The sequence below is a fragment of the Akebia trifoliata genome, chromosome 9, assembly GCF_017979445.1.
Source record: "Akebia trifoliata isolate Shusen 1 chromosome 9, ASM1797944v1, whole genome shotgun sequence".
In the NCBI taxonomy this organism is placed as follows: Eukaryota; Viridiplantae; Streptophyta; class Magnoliopsida; order Ranunculales; family Lardizabalaceae; genus Akebia; species Akebia trifoliata.
In genome coordinates this window covers 19,704,524-19,724,278 of record NC_141383.1, presented here as the reverse complement: position 1 = coordinate 19,724,278, position 19,755 = coordinate 19,704,524, and the positions used below count along the sequence as shown (strand labels likewise).

The following is a 19,755-nucleotide window of genomic DNA, read 5'->3' as shown; positions in this document are numbered from 1 at the left end:
ATAGCCTGACTATGTACACGTGGCATATTTAGAGCTATCCAGTGTTCTAAAAAAATCGAACCGAAATTTTATCAAGTTGGTCGGACCGTAGTTGGGTCTTGCTTTGATTTGGTTGAACCGATTTATATTTATTGGAAAAAAAAAATGCAAAATTTTTGTTTAGAGAGATTTATTGCCACACCAACTTTTAATAAGAGCACCCCATTCATATGATATTAACAAAAAATTAGCACACATATTGGGGCACTCTTAGTAAAAGTTGGTGTGGCAATAGAATCTCTCTTTTGTAAATTACCTTCATTTTTTTTAAATAGAAAACTATCATTTATCAAAACCTATGCTTTTATCGAATCGATTTTGTTTCATAATCCTATTGAACCTTGTTAGATTATCGATTTGGTTTGATTTTTAAAAGAACGGAGGGATCTTTGGCCCGTCAAAGGTACTCTCCTTATTGATATGTGGATTCAGGAACAACGATGAAATTGTAATGATTGACCGTCAAAATGCCATGTTACAAATTAATTTGGATCCACTGACGTATGAAATTTTGCCTCCTTCATCTAAGATTTATCCTGTCTTTTATGAGAACCATTTTTGTCCCACCTTAAAATTGTGATATATAACTTCAAAATCAATATGTTAAAGTAATTCACATCTAAGTGATATCATATAGGGATCTAATCCCGAGCTCATATTTGATATCTACCTCATTTCTGTTTTGATCCCTAACTCATACCCAATCTCATACATGATCCATAGCTTGTAAATGATCTAATTCTTAGCTTGTGTCTAACTAGGTCCCTAGTACATATATAACCTTAGCAAGTATCTAAATTCAAACATATCTTTTCACATTAAATGAAATGCATACAAAATCATATCAAATTGATGGGACATCACATGTTAGAATTTTTCATTTTTCTACTTTGCATTAAAGATTTGCAACACTTACACATCATACTTAAGTGCCCTTCAAAGTACTCAAATGCATCTCAATACTCAACTCATCATACACCTAGATAAGTAATGTCGTGACACCTGTCTCCAAGGCTTGTCTATAAGTATACTCTCAAAATTAAAAATGAGAAGTGGTTGAGTTCTGATCTCTATATCTAAACATTATTCATCTTCTTCTTCATTCATCTTTTTTTTTATCCAAGTACTAATTTGACTATCAGAGCATCTTTGGTAGGCATTACACTGGACCTCATCCTCTTCTCATTATTTCATTCTATCAATCAGGAAGTGATGAAAGAATGAAGATCAACCATTGTCAATGAAAAAAAAAGTTTGTAAAATCGAGATCAAGCCTAATATCATAATAAGTCTACCAAGTCGATGCCAACAAAAAAGGAAGATCGTTAAATCAAAATCAAACCAACCATCATAAGAGGTCAACCAAGTTAACACCAATAAATGAGGGAGCTCTTTATATCAGACCTACAATTAGAACACAATTCTCATCTTGTTGTTCATGTGCTAGATCTATCATCCATCCCAAATGATGGCGTTATACATGTGGAATTGCTAGTTATTCTCAAAAGTTGGATGGTCAAGTGTCACGATACCTTGATCTTGGTTCATTGGGCCAACTCATCTCCATAAGACGCTAAGTGGGAAACTTGAGCGAGTCTTTCTTCCTTGATTTATTGACTTCAAACCTTAAGGACAAGGTACTTTGCATGGATTGAGGGATGAGATATCTATTTTTTACGTTCACGCGATATGCTTGCTTGTTTGTAGACAACCCTATATTTTGTAGTTATCATTTTCAATTTCCTTATCACTTTATTTACTTATTTATTTAAGTCTCAAAATCAGGTAAGGTGTCCCATTCCTATAGAATAGGAACAGTGTCTTCGTGATAAGTTTTGGTTAGATTTTATAACACACTTGACTTTTAAACAAGCCATTTTCTACAATTGCACGCAGTCCAATGTGTTTAATCTCCAATTATAGAGTCATGTTGGGGTGACCTCAAGATTGTACCTCATATCGCACTTTCATGTCGCATATCACACTTTCTTGACATGAAAGTGCGTAAGAACCATAGATGCTTTCCATCTCACTTCAATTCTTGTCTTCTTCATTACTCTTTGTTCTTCCTATATATGTGGCTAAGGCACAAATATTGGATTTAAGCAATTTTAAATATGAAAAATTAGTCCTTCACGTTCCACCACTCAATTTTATCTAAAGTTCTATCTTCTTTGATGTAACTTATTAATTTGATATCTCTCTCACGCGCTATTTCTATTTGGGGTTGTAATTCTTCTACATTGCCAATGACCAAATTATCCGTCAATTTTCTCTTTGTTTATAATCAAACTGTTTTTTTTTTGGTTTAATATTTATTCCTAATTTTATCTATTTTAAATTTTTTGTTATAATTTTTGTGATCCTCAATACAGGTATAGGTTTTTTTTTTGTTTTTGTTTTTTTCACCCAACAAACTAAAATCATCAATTAGAAGCATCGCCACATATTTCGTCATTATGTTATGTCGATGATGATTGGTCTTGGCGAAAATTATACCCAAAATCCAACGGTTAGAAATCGTCAATTTAAACCATGATCCCATGATTTTGGTTTAAGGCTTTAATGATAATCTCAAAATCCAACGACTAGAAATCAAGTTTCCTAAAAATCAGAATAAGATTCCTAGGTATCCATTTCTCAAGGGAATATCTTCTTGTATTAGAAATATATAATATTCCTCTTTTGGGGAAAGATACCAATAAATTAATATCACATATATACTGCCAAAATGGTGACCCTACCAATTGATTGGCTCAAATAGGCTCATCTGTAGTATACAACTATAAACTTAGTGATTTAGACATACCCTCCACATTTTGCTTAATATTTTCTAGACATCCTATCTTTTCAAAGTGATGATATACACCCCTTGACCTTGGTCTACATCAGAAGACTGATAAAAAATGGTCTAAAATGCTAACTTCTTCAACATCTAGCCCAAAACCTACTTTCTTACAAAAGATACGGAAATTCAAGCTCTTTAACCTCTAGAATAAAATATAAGTCACTACCAAAAAGAGAATGATAGCCCATCATTAATTACTTCATTTATGGATTTCATAGTAATAGATATATATGTCGTACCAAGAAAAAATTTGTTACTTGTTATGGCTAACTGTTCATTTTAATTCACAAAACTTGAATTGTGAAATCACAGGTTTTCCAAGTGATGAGATCGCACATTTAAAGTGACAAAGTGCCCCCCCACCCCCTCCCCCTCTTTTCCCAAAGTGATAATCTTGTTTGTTTGTATAATGATGATCTCGCTAAAAGTAGCGAAACTTGCGAGATAGTCACTTAAAAACCTCTGATAATGTTATCATTCATGTTTGATAATTAAAATGAACAGTGAGTCGGAATCATAAATTTGTCAAAAGTTGGTCACGTTTTCATAAATGTCTCTTAATTTATTCGGGTTGACATGAGGGTCGAACTACATTGCTTTACCAAAATCCATGTGGTATATTTAAAGTTCTCTCATGATACAATTCTCTTTCTACTGGGCCCACCTTTCTCCTTGTTCCACAACTATCAAAACTAGCCTTCAACCTTTTGTAGAAAATTCTTGATATTTCAATCTAAAATTCCATCATCTTTGACTTCACAAAAAATTGGAGATAATTGGTTTTTGAACGAGTTTAGGCAACAACCATTTGCACCCTCCATTCATAATCGTCCATAGGGTCTTTCCCATTAAGGCATTGAATGTAGATCTATTGATGATATATATTGCACTCGTAACCACTTCAGCCCATCATTAAGTACTTAGGTACATGCAATTGAAGCAAGATAATTAGATGAACGAAAAGTACTTATTTTCCTTTCTACTACTCGTGGTGCATAGGGACATTCTTTCTAATGTATGATGCCATTGGATAAGATGCGTTCGGACGACACAGATTGAAAGTTAGCCGAACATGCGTTTAAGTTACAAATTATCTATTATTTACAGCGCCATCATTTACGATTTATGTATTTAGTGCTACTTCCTTTCAACTTAAAATCCAAATAATAGAATAGAGAATTCTATTCGATAGAAAACTCTCTCCCTATTCTCTTTCGCTCTCGTTCTGTTCGCCTTCCCTCTTTGTCTTTCGCTGCAAAAAGAACCCTAATGCTCTCGCTGCAACTCCTTCCCTATCTTTCGTTGCAACTCCCTCCCCCCCTCTCTTTCTCTCTCTCTCTCTTGCTGCAATTCTCTCTGTAATCGATGAAGATATGTATTCTCTCTCTCTCTCTCTCCTCCCATCACTCTCTTTATATTAATTTTGGGATACTCGAAACAAAATAAGACTTTAATAATTACTAGTATCCAGTTTTCTTGCATGGAATGTTTTTTTTTTTTTTTCGATTTGGTTTCCATTTTACAGATTACAAATATAAGGAGCCTCAAAGCAAAATAGGGCTTTAATATTTTACAATTGCAAGCACGCTTTGATTTGAAATGGAAAAATCTGTATTTATTTAGGGTTTAAACAATTTTTTATTATAATCATCACCAAATGAAAATAAGATTAGGGTTATTGATTCTTCGTTTGAGAGAGGGAAGATGAAGTCGTGAGTTTCGTATTGGGCTTCGTCTGAGATCTAGAAATCTGAGATAGGTTTGAGCCAAAAAAGAGAAGGAGATAGAAGAAAGAAAATCATGAGAGTGACAAGAGAGCTTACCTGTTGTTGAGCTTTTCTTAGGGTTCACAGAGCAAAATCACGAAGAGAGAAGAGATCGAGTTGAAAGCCGTTCGAACAATGTTTTAGCGAGAGCGAGAGAAAATAGGAAAAGAGTTTTCTGTCGAACAAAACTCTCTATTCTGTTATTTGGGTTTTCCGTTGAGGGGAGGTAGTACTAAATATGTAAATTATAAAGGATGACGCTGTAAATAATAGATAATTTGTAACTTAAATGCACGTTTGACTAATTTTCAATTTGTGTCGTCTGAACGCGTTTTGTCCAACAATTATAAAATGTTTACTAAAGCGTCTGGTATTTAAGTTGCTGCCGAATATATATATATATATATATATATATATATATATATATATATATATATATATATATATATATCAGGTCAAAATGGTTCAAACAACTTCAAATATGCATATAACTCTTATAGCTTTTTAGTCGTTGCTTGTTGTTAGCACGACACAACTTTTTCTATAAGACTTACTTTTCTTAAGCAACTTGAGTAGTTGCAATGCCATTGACTTTATATAGCGCATTTGTTAGCAACTTGCACACAATGACTTGGGTGTTGTGGTTTGTGGAGCCTGATACTTGCTAATCAACAATGAGGTATTGTAAATCAAGCCACATGTTCACTCAAAAAAATTTTCCAAGGTTATTTTCTAAATTTTATTAATATTATGTAAAACCCTAGTTAGGTTTCGTGGGGTATATTTCTTGTTTTTTGGTGAAAGGTTATAATATGTAATTACGAGTTTTCTCTTCACAGTAGAATCAATGTGATCCATGGATGTACCTCAATCTTGAGGAAACTATGTAAAATCTCTATGTTTCTTTTTGTGATTTCATCTTACTTTTTGTTTATTTTTCAATTCATTTTCTTAGTTCAATTACACCTATTTTCTTAACATTGGAGGCTTAGACTCATAGCATTGCAAAGCAACTCTAAAGGTGGTGGATTCAAGTCTACCTTACCTATAAAAATAAAATTAAAAAAAGTCAGGATCTGGTAAGACGCTACGCTCTTATAAGATAGGAACGGTGTCTACAATGCACATTCGAGCTAGAGTTTAAAACACATCAAGCTCTTAAACAAGTCGCCATCTAACGCACAATCCGTGTGTTTCATCTCCAATTACAAAATGTCATGTAGATGCCATATCTTGCTATAGGAACGGGGCACCATATTGAATGACAACTCGAAAATGATTTTTGAGATAAAATATAAAGGGTGAAGTTAGGAGATGAAGATGATGGGTTTGGAGTGAAAAAGCAAGGGCATTATTTGTTAGTCTTGTAGAGTAGAACAAGGTCAAGGTCAAGGAGTGTATCGAACATAGTAAAACGTGGAGGGTATGTCTAAAATCACCTTGAAATAAATGCCACAAATATTTGTGTACGTGTCACTCACAGAGACTATCTTCCTAAAACAAAATCCTACCACTCGTGTCATGAATTAAAATGGACGAAAAAGAGAGAGAGAGAGTGAGATTGTTTAAGGCTTTAAACAAAGCCATTTCTACTCTGCTCGTGAAGGAGAGACAGAGAGAGAGAGAGAGAGGCCATGGAGACAGCCATATGTGGAAGACTCTCTCTTTCTCCTAATCACGTCTTCAACACCAAACCAGGTTTTCTTCTTATTCTCTGTCTCTCTGTCTCTGTCTCTCTCTCTCTCTCTCTCTCTCTCTCTCTTTCTCCATCTCTATTTTGTTCGGTATTTCGGTTACAAATATTCTATTTTAATTAAACTTGCTTTTGATATCTGGAACTTCTGTTGGAATCAGCTTCAGTACAAGTAGTGTGGATTTGTGATAGAACCAGGTTTGATACTACTCTGGTTTTATCATTAGGGATTTATAGGAAAAAAAAAGGGGGGAAATATAGAAGAAATTAAGGTTTAATTCGAGAAAACCCAATCTTCCAATGTGATAATCACGATCACTGTATTTCTCCTTAACATTGATCTTAATTTACGATATATAAATAGGATTTATTCAAAATTCAAATCGCGTTTGAAAATCGTATCTGAATCTCCCTACATTTAACTACAATTATTCCCCTAATTTATTAGATACTATTTTTTTTTTTTTTTTTATAATCCCTGGATCCTGCTACAATTGTTCCCATAATTTGTTAGAAATTGAAATAAATTTATCCCTGAAACCAGCTACAATTATTCCTAATTTGATGATAATTGTTTGGTAAATTTCCACCTTGAGATGTCGAATATCTTTGGAGGATGTATTTGAAAAGAAAGAAATCAAAGGGCTTTTGAAAGCGAAGAGGAGGATCTTCCAAATGTTGTCCTCAAAAAGGTTTTTTTTTTTTTTTTTTTAACAATTGGTCATCAGTTTTTAAAGAGTGCAGGGGAGTTTTCTTTGAGGGCCCTGTATTTAAGTTGGATGTGATTGTAAGTTCATATCAATAGATTTTCAGTTTTCTCATTTTTTATTATTATCTTACTTCAGTAGGTCTTCTTGACCACAGCAGCTTATATATTTGTATATATACACAATAGAGTTTGCCTGTGCTCACAACACGGTCATTCTCCTTGGAGTTTCAGAGTTAAAAGAGGAAAGACAATAGAGTTGTAGGGGTATTATTGGAAAAGGAGTAGAAGAGTAAAGGCAATAAAGTTAGAGGGGGTATTATTGGAATAAGGGTAGAAGAGGAAAGAAAATAAAGTTGAAGGGGTATTCTTGGAAAGGGGAGGAAACAAAAGGGAATAAAGTTGAAATTGTTCCTCGAGATGCGGGGTGAAATTGACAACATTGGGGGAAGACAACTGTTGTGTTTTATTATATAGATATTTTCTTTTTTCGCTAGTAGTATTAATGAATTTTCTTATGTCTGCCAAAAAGAAATGCTATCTATAATATAAGACAACCTTAAATAGTTAGATATTTAGATTTCTTGACCTCTAGTTTAGGAGTAGGAAAAATCTATAACATAGAACGTCGATGATCATGATTATTGTTTCCTTCATCCCCATTTCCATTCGTTTCATTATTGAGTGTTTGTTCATTTCTTAGCATACATTAGTTGCGTTACCAGGGAACGCTTGATGATTGTATCTAGGAGGATCTACCTCGCAATGTGTGGGCTAATTGATTGGCTTCTCAGTTCTCGGATTGTGTATTCTTCGTTGGCAAATCATTTCTCTTGCAACTATGCATGTGCTATTGCAGTTTCCATGTTGATAGGTTGGTGGGTTTTCATTTTCACTTTGAATGTCTCACTAGGCTTCCCCCCTACAAATGTTCCAACCTACTGTTGGTTCATCCAATCTTGGGTTTGATAGGAAATTTGCTCAAACCAACCATGGTATTCAACTTGATGATATTTGATGTATCTGGGCAAAGTCAATATGCAGGTCTTCATATTGTGAGGGTCTGAAATGTACTGACACACCATTAAACACGTCCTCTAGAATCATCTGAATGATTGCTAGACACACCATTCGAAAAATCATCTGTAGAGAGGAAAAAAAAACACTCATTGAAAGGAAGGAAATAAATCTGAGGATCTTTTTTGAGGGCCATGGAGTGTCATTTTGATTGAGCACCAAATGGGTAGCATGGGCAGAATCAGATTCAATTACACTTTATTATATGTTTCTGGACAAATCATGCTTAAGTCCATAATCAATAGCTTCTAGTTCATGGTAAAGAAGAAAGATCGGGACTTTTGAAGAATTATACCCAACAAGACATCACCATTATGGTCTCTAATAGCATCACAGTCAGCAAATTTGCCTCCATTGGAACCATATGCATTGTTTCTATTTAACCATTCTTAGAGGATTCCATTTGAATAAATAGGGGAGGGGAGAAAGTATGCCCCAAGTCTCGCCAAATTCCTTGGTAACGGATTGTCAATCACCTTTGTACCAAATACAAGTTCTCTGATTTGGTGGTACATCCACTTGGACAAAGAGTCAAGATCATTCTAAGATGAAGCTTTTGAAGGTGAACGGGAAATCCATAATCGATGGTGTTGATTTACTTTCTTATTCTCAACGGCATCTCCACTGAGAACAAATTGTTGCAATACACCCAGATGGAGCTCTATATCAAGTTGATGAAACCCTAGCCTAACAATGGATGGAGATTAATTGAAACAAAAAAATGGAACATGTAGAAGTGAAGATTGATGGGGGTTCATTGAAGGAAACCCAAGCGTTCAATATGCTAAGCATAATAATAGAAATTCTCCTTGACACTTAGTCCATTTTACAATGCATAGGCTTCAGCCCAAATCCATGTTCAATTCTGTTGACAACCAACTACATCTATTCCTTAATTTATTAGATCTAAATTGTTTTATTTATTTTACTAATTTGATTTTAAGTTGTTAACTACCATATTTTTGTTGATAAGTACGATAGATACCATTTATGAGTGGATAATTTCCAGTTTAGAGTGAACAAGAAATTTGTCTTGATAAATTCCTAGATTGCAACTTGATGTGATCCTTTTAGTCAAACTTGTGGGTATGCACATTTATGATTGTTATATTCTGTGAGTTAGGGCATTTTACATGTAAGATCAAGTTTATTAACCTAGCAGACAAAAAACAATGGTAGTGAACAAATGAAGGGAAAACATCGTGAAGCTAGGGAGAAGCAGTGAACAACAATAATAGACTTGTAGAAAATGATATGGGAGAGGTAAATTTTGTGAAACAAGAGTGATACAAATGAAATGAATTGTAAGTGATAAGGAATTTCCCTAGGAGCAAACTAATGCACCACATTTGATTTGTGATTTGGTAATGGAAATCTTTTTTCTTGTTGCAAGACTCAATCTACTTTGAGTTTCCTTTGATGTTAGGGTCAACAATGTTTTTTATTTTGATTGGGTAAGACTCATAGACCAATTTATTATGCTTTCCTTCTAATCTTTTTTATTTTTATTTTTACTTTGCTTCAATGAATTTATTTTGTCAGAATAAGTCTTGTTGTCTTGTTTATCCACCTTTCTTTGGGCTTAAAATGGGTCGGATTTTATCCAAAATTCGAGTGATTCGAATCCAAATCTAGCGGGTTTGGTTCCTTCAAGTATATATGAATTAAAATATGGGTTGATGTTCTTTGACCTAAGTCGGATCTGGTTCTGATATTGATCCATTTCTATATCCGTCAAGATCTGAATGATATATTACTTTGTAAGTTCTATTTTTATATTTTTCAAGCTATCTTTCATCCACCAACAACTGTTGGGTGTGGTGGTCAAGGCCTTTCTTAAAAAATAAGAGGTCTTGAGTTCAAGTCACCATTTGGTCACGCTTTTAGCAATTTTCTTGGAAATAATCTTCAACGATTTGAAATTATCTGATCCGACCCAAATCAATGAATTCGGTCGGATCAGTTCTGAATATGGATTTAATGAAAGCAAAATGGTTCAGATATGGGTTTAGCTAGTTGGATCCGAGTCCAGATAAAAAATTCAGATATGGATGGACATACCTAACTCCTTTTAAGCCCTAACCTTTCTCATTTCATTTTCCAATCGTCATTTTTCATTAGTATAGTAATTCAAAATCATTATTAAAAATGGATGTCGTGCTCTATTGTACCTCCACCATGCTCATGCATCTAGTCTACCACAGCCAATGGGCAATTTATCTTGCTTATTTTATTTACACCTACCTGTTTTTTTTGGCAAATATCATAATATTCATTAATGCAAGAATACCCATGAGAGAGAGAGGGAGAGATCTTCAAGTGGATTTACTCTATACGTAGTTGCTTCCCTATTATATTTATGTTTTAAGGTTCTCATATCATATGGGAAATCGATACACTTTGAATCTAAGAATTTGAAGATCTCTCTCTCTCTCTCTCATATCATTTGGTCTACCACAGCCAATGCGAAATTTATCTTGCTTATTTTATTTATGCCTATCTTTTTATTTTTGTGTGCAAATATCATAATATTCATTAATGCTAGGAAACCTATGAACAAAATGGAGAGAAATAGAGAGAGATCTTCAAGTGGGTTTGCCCTATACGTTCTTGCTTCCTTATTATATTTATATTTTAAAGCACTCATATGGGAATTCGATACACTTTGAATTTAAGGATTTGCTGCCTAGTTTTCTCATATTAAAGTCCAATTATGTGGGTATTGTGTACTTGGGGTGGACTTCTTAAGAGCCACCTGCTATTAGAATCATTTTCATCTAAGCCTTATTTCCTTAAAATTTGGTATCTGCTAAATGAATCCAAGTCCATTCCATTTTGTTCAGAGCCATGCCTTTTGTTTCTGAAAGTGTGATCATATCCGTTTTCACTACCTCAATCCACTTTTTCTTCATTCTCTCGTTGTTTTAGATCCTTCAATTTGCGTATTTCTTCTAGTTGCAGTTGTGCTTAAAAATGAAAACATGCTTTTGAAATGCTACATGACCGACACATACCAATCAAACTAACGATAAAGTTTTATAAAATGACGATATGACCAACCATGCTTTATGAAGCAAAAAAGTTGGCCAATACAAAATGTGTAGAACTAGTGTAGTTGACATGAGGATGTTGAGTTGGATGAATGTTGAGAGTTGAGACTTCGGATGAGTTATGAGACCTATGCAGCAAGGGTGTTGGTACATCTTTCGATTTCCAATAGAACAACTTCAGGAAACCCAACATGTGAACTCACTCGGACAACTATTAAAATGATATATTAATGTAGACTTGAGTGCTATGGGAAATTCAGATTGGCATTATTAGATAGTTGATTCTTGATGTGTTTCAAATATCAAATTAGAATGACCACAACTGTTGGATGTAGGATTTAGCTATGTGAACCTAAGGACTACATTTGTCATGAACCTCGGGTACACTTAAAACATTTTTTCGAACTTCAAAGTTGACCAAACAATGGGTTTTGTAGGGTTGAGGGTGTACTTGAAATGTTTTAAAATGTGAAATAAAGGTGTAAAAACACCTAAGGTGTATGCCTCAACTGAGGTTTTTTTTAAGGGACGCACTGCTTTTCCCCCTAAAGTATACCTCTTCCATTTTCTTCTCTTTGTCCTTATTTTGTGCTATTATTGCAAGTTAGTGAGGTTACGCTCAATTGATATGTATAACCTCTTTATCTTCCAGAGTCCTTTAGTGATATTTCCTCTAGTTAGTGAGCTTATTTTTCATAGCTTCCTTTACTCCCTATTTGACTCCTGCTTTTGGGGCCTGTATGGATGATATTTAGGAACGATATAACTAGACACTATCATTTTCAAAATGATGGATCATTGCCACTAAAAATCATTCCATCCTATCAAGTACTAACTACATAAAAAGCTGTTAGATGGATAATTCATACTTTTGAAATTCAAGTCGACTTTCAATATGTTAGAATGGTTCGAAATTGTGTGAGAATGGTCTCCAAGGTATGGACAATTCACAATCTTGTTGGATTGTCTAATATGATATCCATATGGGCTTACAAGTAGGAGCATATATACACATGAAAGTTGCTAATCAGTAATGAAAGAGCTTGGAAACTAATTCCTAAATCTGCTTTACTCGCTCGACCTTGAGTATTTAATCAAGTGCATGAGGTTTTTTTTCCTTTGAGAATTTCCCTCGTTTTAGTGAGTTTTTAGGGCACTATGAATATAACTAAATTTATTGCAACCACTTTTTTTTTTGAAAAGTATAATATATTGAAAAAGAAGGGGAAACAAATTACAAGGAGGCTGAGGAAGCCTCGCAAATAACAAAAACAAGAGAAATAAAATCAAAGATTACAAACAGAGTTCCATCTAAAAACAAAATCATCAAAAGATAACTTTGCAAACTCTATATGTTGTTTTGACCAAAGGTATAAGGAACCCAAGATCTCCAAATAGCCTGCATGAGAACTTCTAACCTTACCGTTGAACACCCTGTTATTTCTCTCGTTCCACACCCCCCAAGCAATCGCCGATGGAAGCATAGTCCACAGGAGTCTTTTTCTGGGGTGAAAATCATTGCTGACCCATTCGGTTAATAAAGAGGAGAATTTACTAGGAAAGACCCAACTAATACGAAAAAGACCAAAGAAGATAGACCAAATATTATGGGCAAAAGGGCAGTGAATTAAGATATGATCAACGGATTCCCCATCCCTCAAGCAAAGGGGAATCCGTTGCTTTCAAGTGCATGCGGTTCATTTGATCAATGTTTTCAAAATCAGATTGGTTCATAAAATCATGATTAGGATCCAATTAATCTAAGATTCAAATTGTTTGATCATAAGATTTGTTAAGATTTTTCTTTTATTATCATCTAGGCCTCATCCAAAAAGACATTGGAGCTTGATTGAATGAATGTTGTTCAGCCATTCAATTCTTATTGAAGCCATGTGTGTTCATATCCACTCTCACTACCTGAACCCAAGGATGTTTGCTAACTTTTTTTTTTTTTGAAAGGTATAATCATTTTTTGTTTTAAAGGTAACTTTGCTAACTTTGGATGCCAAGTATGAAGAGTATGTTGAATATGAAAAGGGGCCCAGTTTACTGTGTAAATCAAGTCAATGATTGTTCAGTACCCATTGCAAAGGAGGGAGTAAAAGGTTTGGAGAGGGGGTAGGGAGAGTGTAAACATAGAGTGGTCAGTCGAGAAAGAAGAAGGCCTAGAAGTAGATGAAGAAGAAAAAGATCCTCATTGTAAGGGAGTGCTCTCCCTTTTTTCATGCTTCATACTTATGGAATTGGTATGCCCATAATGATCATCCAAGCTTGACCATATATTTGGCTGAGTATAGTAGGTAGGGCGTCCCATAGGCAATGCCATACCATTGATGTCGGGCTAAACCATTTGTTAAGCCAGTTCATGTTTGGCATATCATCAGGGGTAATCATGGAAAATGGTGGTACAATATTTTTATTTGTCCGCCAAATTGGTGGGTAGCTCAACATCAATGTTCCAGTGAGTTGGATATATAGTCCCCACCAACTTCTCATGCACCCATTGGGCTATGTTCCATGACGCCAAACTTAATACCTGCTTGAACCCCCCTATGGTAGCAATTTTATTGGGTTTTTTGTATGTAGGGCATTTAGTTGATGCCACTTAAGGTAGCTTCAACATGTCAAGCTAGTTGGTCATCTTGACCATCTCTTTTTTTCATATGAGAATTTTTGTGCCCTTGCGGCATCTGGTATGTGTGGACCGCTTTTGGAGGTTTATAATGAGCAAAAACTACATGTGCTATATTTTTACCTTTTTTTTTTAAAATTCTAAGTGAATCAAAATTGTTGTGTGTATTCGTAGGATTTTTATCTAAAGGGATTCATATATAAGATTCTAGTTGTTTAGGTTAAGATTTAATTCGAATTATAGGTTTCAAATCATAAATTGCAGGATTTTTTAACAACATTGCATCCAAGAAATGCGAATAAAAAACTTGCATTATCTTCTAGACTTGAATGCTAGCTTTGGTACATTGGATCTCTTCCTCCTTTTTATTATATATAAAAGAACCAGTGGAAGTTAAATGCTTAAGATAAAGCATTTCTTATTGCTAGTCCTCTCTATTACTTTGCAGTTAACTTATTTGGTGTTGCTTGCAATAAGTCCAATTGATTTTGGCAATAAGGTCATTTTTCTAATGCATTTGAAAGTCCTTATGTGACCATGTCCTATTGTGTAAGCTGCAAATTCACCGTCATGAGTCCTTTCCAATAGTTACTCAAGCAAGAATTTTTTTTCCTTGGCAATACAATTATTGATATTGTCTAACCACATCTTTGTACTATAGAAGTGCAACGTGGTTATAAGATAAAAGTTTATTGATTTTAATGGATTCGGATTAAAATGCTTACACGTTAAAAGCAAGCAAAGGAATTGAAAAGACGCTTGCATGCTTTTCAGCTTATTGAATTGGATTAAATTCATCTACATTTTATTGAAAAAGTGGACACCAAACTCAATGGGAAAATTTTAGAAGCCCTTAACACTTAGTTTTTCTTATTCAACCATTTGGACCTCAAAGTAAAATGACTCTAGTTTTTGACATTGATGCTAGAAATTTTGGTGGACATAATATGGGATGATCTTTCTATGGGAAAGACCGAATTTCCTCAAGCATCCACCCTATTTCTTAATGAAACCCTTGACTTGGTCTTTTTTCCTTCTCATTTCCCTACCCTTCCTCTCCGGTGCTCTCTTCTACTTCTCAAAGTCCCCTAGGGAATCTCACTAGAAACTTTTTTTATACATGAAGGTATTGTCATCATATTTGTGCATCTCCACAACAATGTCTGACATGCACGGTATTCATGAAGTTGGAAATATTTATAGGCTCCATGTCTTGTCCTAACATTTATCGGGCTTAATTCTTGATTGGGTGCCTCCATGATGAAGAGTAAACCTTGTCAAATTTCATTTTTTTGTCAAGAAAAATGTTAAAAGTAACATCTTGACATAGGTATTCACAAATAATTTTTCGAAAAACTCAACCAAATTCTCCACTGATTTACAGGTTTTTGAATGAAAAATATCTCATGAGCTCAAACAAATATATTAGTTATGCAAGTTCCCTATTCAATGTCCAACACATCTTGTACATGCTTCGTAGATTGCTTCACATATACGTGCTGGAGTGATTCTCATGGATGGTGATAATGTTTACTACAGGGGAAAAACATTCTCTTCATAAAGGACCGTACACTAATCGAGGTAATCTTGTGACGATATCAGCCACTGGACCAGGCAAAGGAGGTGGGGTGTTGGACAAGCCAGTCATAGAGAAAACCACTCCTGGGCGTGAATCTGAGTTTGACTTGAGGTATGGACACGATCTTTAGGTTTCTTTCTGCATATGAAAGTGTTAATTGTACGTACCTGTTTGTTCTTATAACATGGAAAATGCATTCTCAGTTATGAACACTTGAATAGTACCTCATGCTTATCGATCTGAACAACATCAGTTCCCATCAAAATATTATCATTGTCAAATAATGTTTTTACCCAATTTTCAAATAAATAAATAGAATAAGAGGTGTACATAGACACTAATGATATGACAGACTCAATGGTGGGCCTTTTAGCTAACAGAGGTGCGCATAGACAATTTATGCTCCTTAATTTTGTTTTCTTCACTTCATCCGCAATTCAACTTATCATTTGTTAATAGACATGGAAAATGCATTCTCAGTTATGAACACTTGAATAGTACCTCATGCTTATCGATCTGAGGTCAAATAATGTTTTTACCCAATTTTCAAATAAATAAATAGAATGAGGTGTACATAGACACTAATGATATGACAGACTCAATGGTGGGCCTTTTAGCTAACAGAGGTGCGCATAGACAATTTATGCTCCTTAATTTTGTTTTCTTCACTTCATCCGCAATTCAACTTATCATTTGTTAATAGACTAGAGTTCACTTGTGCCTATGACACAGGCATCCTCTTTTGGGTTAAGGGGGTAAAAGTAGAAAAATAATGAAGTTGGAGGGGTATTATTAAAAATCTTTGAGGTTAAGGGGGTAAAGGAGGAAAATAATAAAGTTGGAGAGGTGGAAAGACAATAAAGTTGGTTAAAGGGGGTAAAAAAGGTAAGATGGTAAGGCTTGAGAGTTTGCGAGATGGTTTAGGGCAGTGTTTGGGGAAGTGGTTGTGGAGGTTTGGGGTGGAAGAGGAGAGTTTGTGGAGAAAGGTTGTGGTTGCTAAGTATGGAGTGGAGAACTTTGGTTGGGAAAGTGGGGATGCTAGAGGCTCCAGTGGGTGTTGTTTGTGGAAGGGTATTCTCAGAAGGCTCCCTTTTGATTAGTAAAAAAGTGAGGTTCAAAGTTAGGAGCAACAAAGTTTGGTTCTGGAAGGACTGGTGGTGTGGCAATTCTCCCCTTAAAGGGAAATTTTCAGAGTTGTATGAGATGTCGCTGAAAAAAGATCAAGCCCTATCTTCGTGCTTGATAAGGGATGGGGATGTGGTTTCTTGGGATCTGGGGTTCCAGGGTTAATGTTTGGGAGTTGGGCTCTTGTGTACCTTGTTGTCGTGCATTGAAGCTCCCTCTTTGACTGACTGGGGTAGAGGATAGTCTAGTCTGGATGGAGGCAAGGATGGGTGTTTCTCAGTTTGGTCTCTGTATAATGTGGGTTTGCGTAACGGGACAAGGAAGGAAAGGAATAATTGCACCTTTGCGGAATTTTCTTCGAGGAGTTTCCTATAAGGTGGGATAGAGTCTGCATTGTAAGGGTGGTCATCTCGTCCTCTATTTTCTGTTTATCAATATATTTCTATCATTGCCTGTCAAAAACAAAAATAGTAAGGTTAGACGGGTCATTGAAAAGGGGGCTAAAAGAGGAAGATAGTTAAATTGGAGAGAGATTATTAAGGGGTGGGGTGAAGGAGAAGAAAGACTATAAAGTTGTAGGTGTGAAGAGGAAAGGCAACAAAGTGGGCAATGTGGAGCCCACGAAACTTTAGCTGAAGGGGATGTTATCATCCCACAAAACTGTAGTTGTGTGGGACCTACAGCTGTTTTTTGTTATATTGATAAATTGAAATCATCAAAGCCTTATTCCAAAAATTTGGCGTCGGCTGAACAAATCCTGCTATCCATTCAATTTTGTTCAAAGCCATGTAGGGCTGCTCCTACATTTTCACCTATTTATTTATAAAGAAACAAATAAATAGATGAGGAGACATTAATTGCGCAAGCTGCCAAAAGTAATAATAATTATGCAGATCAGAATTAGAGCCTAAAGTAAAGTTCAATTTTTGTTAGGACTAATATCCAGAAACCAATCATAATATCAAGAATGTGATGGCAAGGAATCATAGCCTCTCTCTGCCCGAGAAATTAGTAAAAGCTCATGCTAAGAAATTTAACCGATACCATAATATTCATAATTTTCCTCCACTCCAAGGTTAAGGGATAATTTATTCTCTTGGGGAACCTATACTTGTAAAACACCTAGAGTTTCGGCATAAAAAACACTTGGGTCCTGCTCAAACAATATCTGGTTACAGGAATGCGGCTATTATCATAACCAATCAATCTCTGTAGAGCTTAAATAGATTTCCTTACTTGAGTAGAAACCCAAGTTGAAGAGTTATTTCAGAGAATAAGAAGAATGGAAAGGAGGCGTGATCATTAAAATGATATAATAATGGTTATCCACATGCCAGACATGAATTTCTTTGTTCGGTATGTAGTAATAAAAAGTTGGTGTGGCAATATAATCTTACTTTTTGTGTGCCATGGGAAAAAAAGAAAAAGAAAAAGAAAAGAAAAGAAAAGAAAGGAAAGGAGCAGAATGGTTATTACTTCTGAAATTTATCTTTATTTATTTTTCAGGAAATCAAGGAAAATGTCACCACCCTATCGTGTTTTATTACATAATGACAACTACAATAAGCGGGAATACGTCGTTCAAGTTCTGATGAAGGTCATCCCTGGGATGACAGTTGACAATGCTGTCAACATCATGCAAGAAGCACATTACAATGGACTGGCAGTAGTGATCATTTGTGCTCAAGCCGACGCAGAACAACATTGTATGCAACTGAGAGGGAATGGTCTTCTAAGTTCAATTGAGCCTGCAAGTGGCGGATGTTGAAGACTCCTTTCGGAAAAAAAATAAAACACACCACTGGTATATACAACCTGTCTATCCCATCATCATCATCATCATCGAGTATTAGAAATTCTATGTTTGTACATAAACTTGATAATATCTCTACATCTACGAATCTTGATCACTATGTTTCGTTGAATTAAGATGAGGGAAATGGACAATATGTCATCAATGGAACTAATTGAAAGCAAAGTCACGTAATTGTACACTCTATATAAGTTGCTTAGTTATGGATATTGTGATTGTTCTTCTGGATTTTCCCAGTCTGTGTTCTTTCGTGACGTCATCGAAGATTTTCTCTGCTGTGTTTCTTACACTGTTGAAAATGTTTCCATGAAGTTGACATTTTGTATCATTTTCTATAATATCAATGGTTGAATTTGAGTTGGTGATTCAATTTTCGAATTGATTCTTCGATGGATATTGCTGATGTGATGTGTTTCGAAGAATTTTAGCTATGAAGAATTTCACTCAAGGTTTCACTCAATAATCTTGAAAGAGTTTCCAAAGTTGTGGTAATAGGCTCATTTAGTTTAAGGTCTCGGTGGTCCAATCCAGCTCGGTGCAGGGTTGGTACCCTGGTGGAGGGATTTTTTTCTTTGTAATCCCCAAGTTTTGGGTGATTTCTTAATAGTAGACCATTTAATAAATTTTTCTTTTCTTAATAATCACCTGGCCTCATCTCACCTTTATGTCTTCGAAATACCCAAATTACCTTTTTCACATCTTCTTCACTTAGTTAGGTTTTCTAATGGTTATTTCGATCATTTTTCAACTATTTTTTATCATGAATGACGAATGGAGAATGATATTATCTTAATTTTGAACATTTAAACTTTTTTTTTTGTTTTTCAATTTTAATTTTGATATTTTATAAAAAAAAATGAAGAACGAAGTTGAGATTCGAATTTTTTTTATGATTGTATTGTAATTTTTACTTTGTAACTATGATATATGCATTTTGGGTATTTCAAGGAGATTTATCAAGTATCGAAGTCGAAAAAATGAAAATTTAGTTCACATTATAGTGTCGGGTTCACCACTTTTTACTATCTAATTTAACATTTAATTACTATTGAGTTCGACAATATTTTCATTAAAAAAAAAAAAAAAAAATCGTAGAACTCAACAGTAATTAAATGTTGAACTAGACAATAAAAAGTAATGAACTCAACACTAAGTGGTGAGTTCGAAAATAAAAATGTTGAAATAGATAATAGAAAATGGTGAATTCAACAAATGTAAACGAGATTTTTTTTCATTTTTCATTTTTATTTTTTTGACTTAAATATTGGATAAATCTCCTCGAATTACTCAAAATGCATAAATCACAATTGCAAATAAAAAATTACAATATAATCATAAAATTTAAATAAAATAAAATAAAAATAGAATCTCAAATCCGTTCTTCACTCTTTATTATATATAAATAATAAAAGTAAATGAGTAAAAAT

At 34.6% G+C, this 19,755-nt stretch overlaps 1 protein-coding gene across 1 annotated transcript; it reads left to right on the top strand.

Annotated features, from left to right (window-relative positions):
* Window positions 1-6,192: 6,192 nt before the first annotated feature.
* On the top strand, window positions 6,193-18,556 carry LOC147394532 (Ribosomal protein L12/ ATP-dependent Clp protease adaptor protein ClpS family protein). Its single transcript, XM_086453722.1, has 3 exons — window positions 6,193-6,351; window positions 15,351-15,501; window positions 18,022-18,556. Exons 1-3 carry the CDS (start codon window positions 6,288-6,290, stop codon window positions 18,281-18,283), a joined length of 477 nt encoding a protein of 158 aa, XP_086309848.1. The 5' UTR covers window positions 6,193-6,287; the 3' UTR covers window positions 18,284-18,556.
* Window positions 18,557-19,755: the final 1,199 nt, after the last annotated feature.

What these genes read in the sequence shown, in the direction of transcription:
- LOC147394532 (XM_086453722.1), top strand. Translation starts at nt 6,288, where the DNA reads ATGGAGACAGCCATATGTGGAAGACTCTCTCTTTCTCCTAATCACGTC. An exon ending in CGTCTTCAACACCAAACCAG is followed by an intron (nt 6,352 to 15,350) that starts GTTTTCTTCTTA and finishes TGTTTACTACAG; the next exon opens with GGGAAAAACATTCTCTTCAT. An exon ending in GAATCTGAGTTTGACTTGAG is followed by an intron (nt 15,502 to 18,021) that starts GTATGGACACGA and finishes TTTATTTTTCAG; the next exon opens with GAAATCAAGGAAAATGTCAC.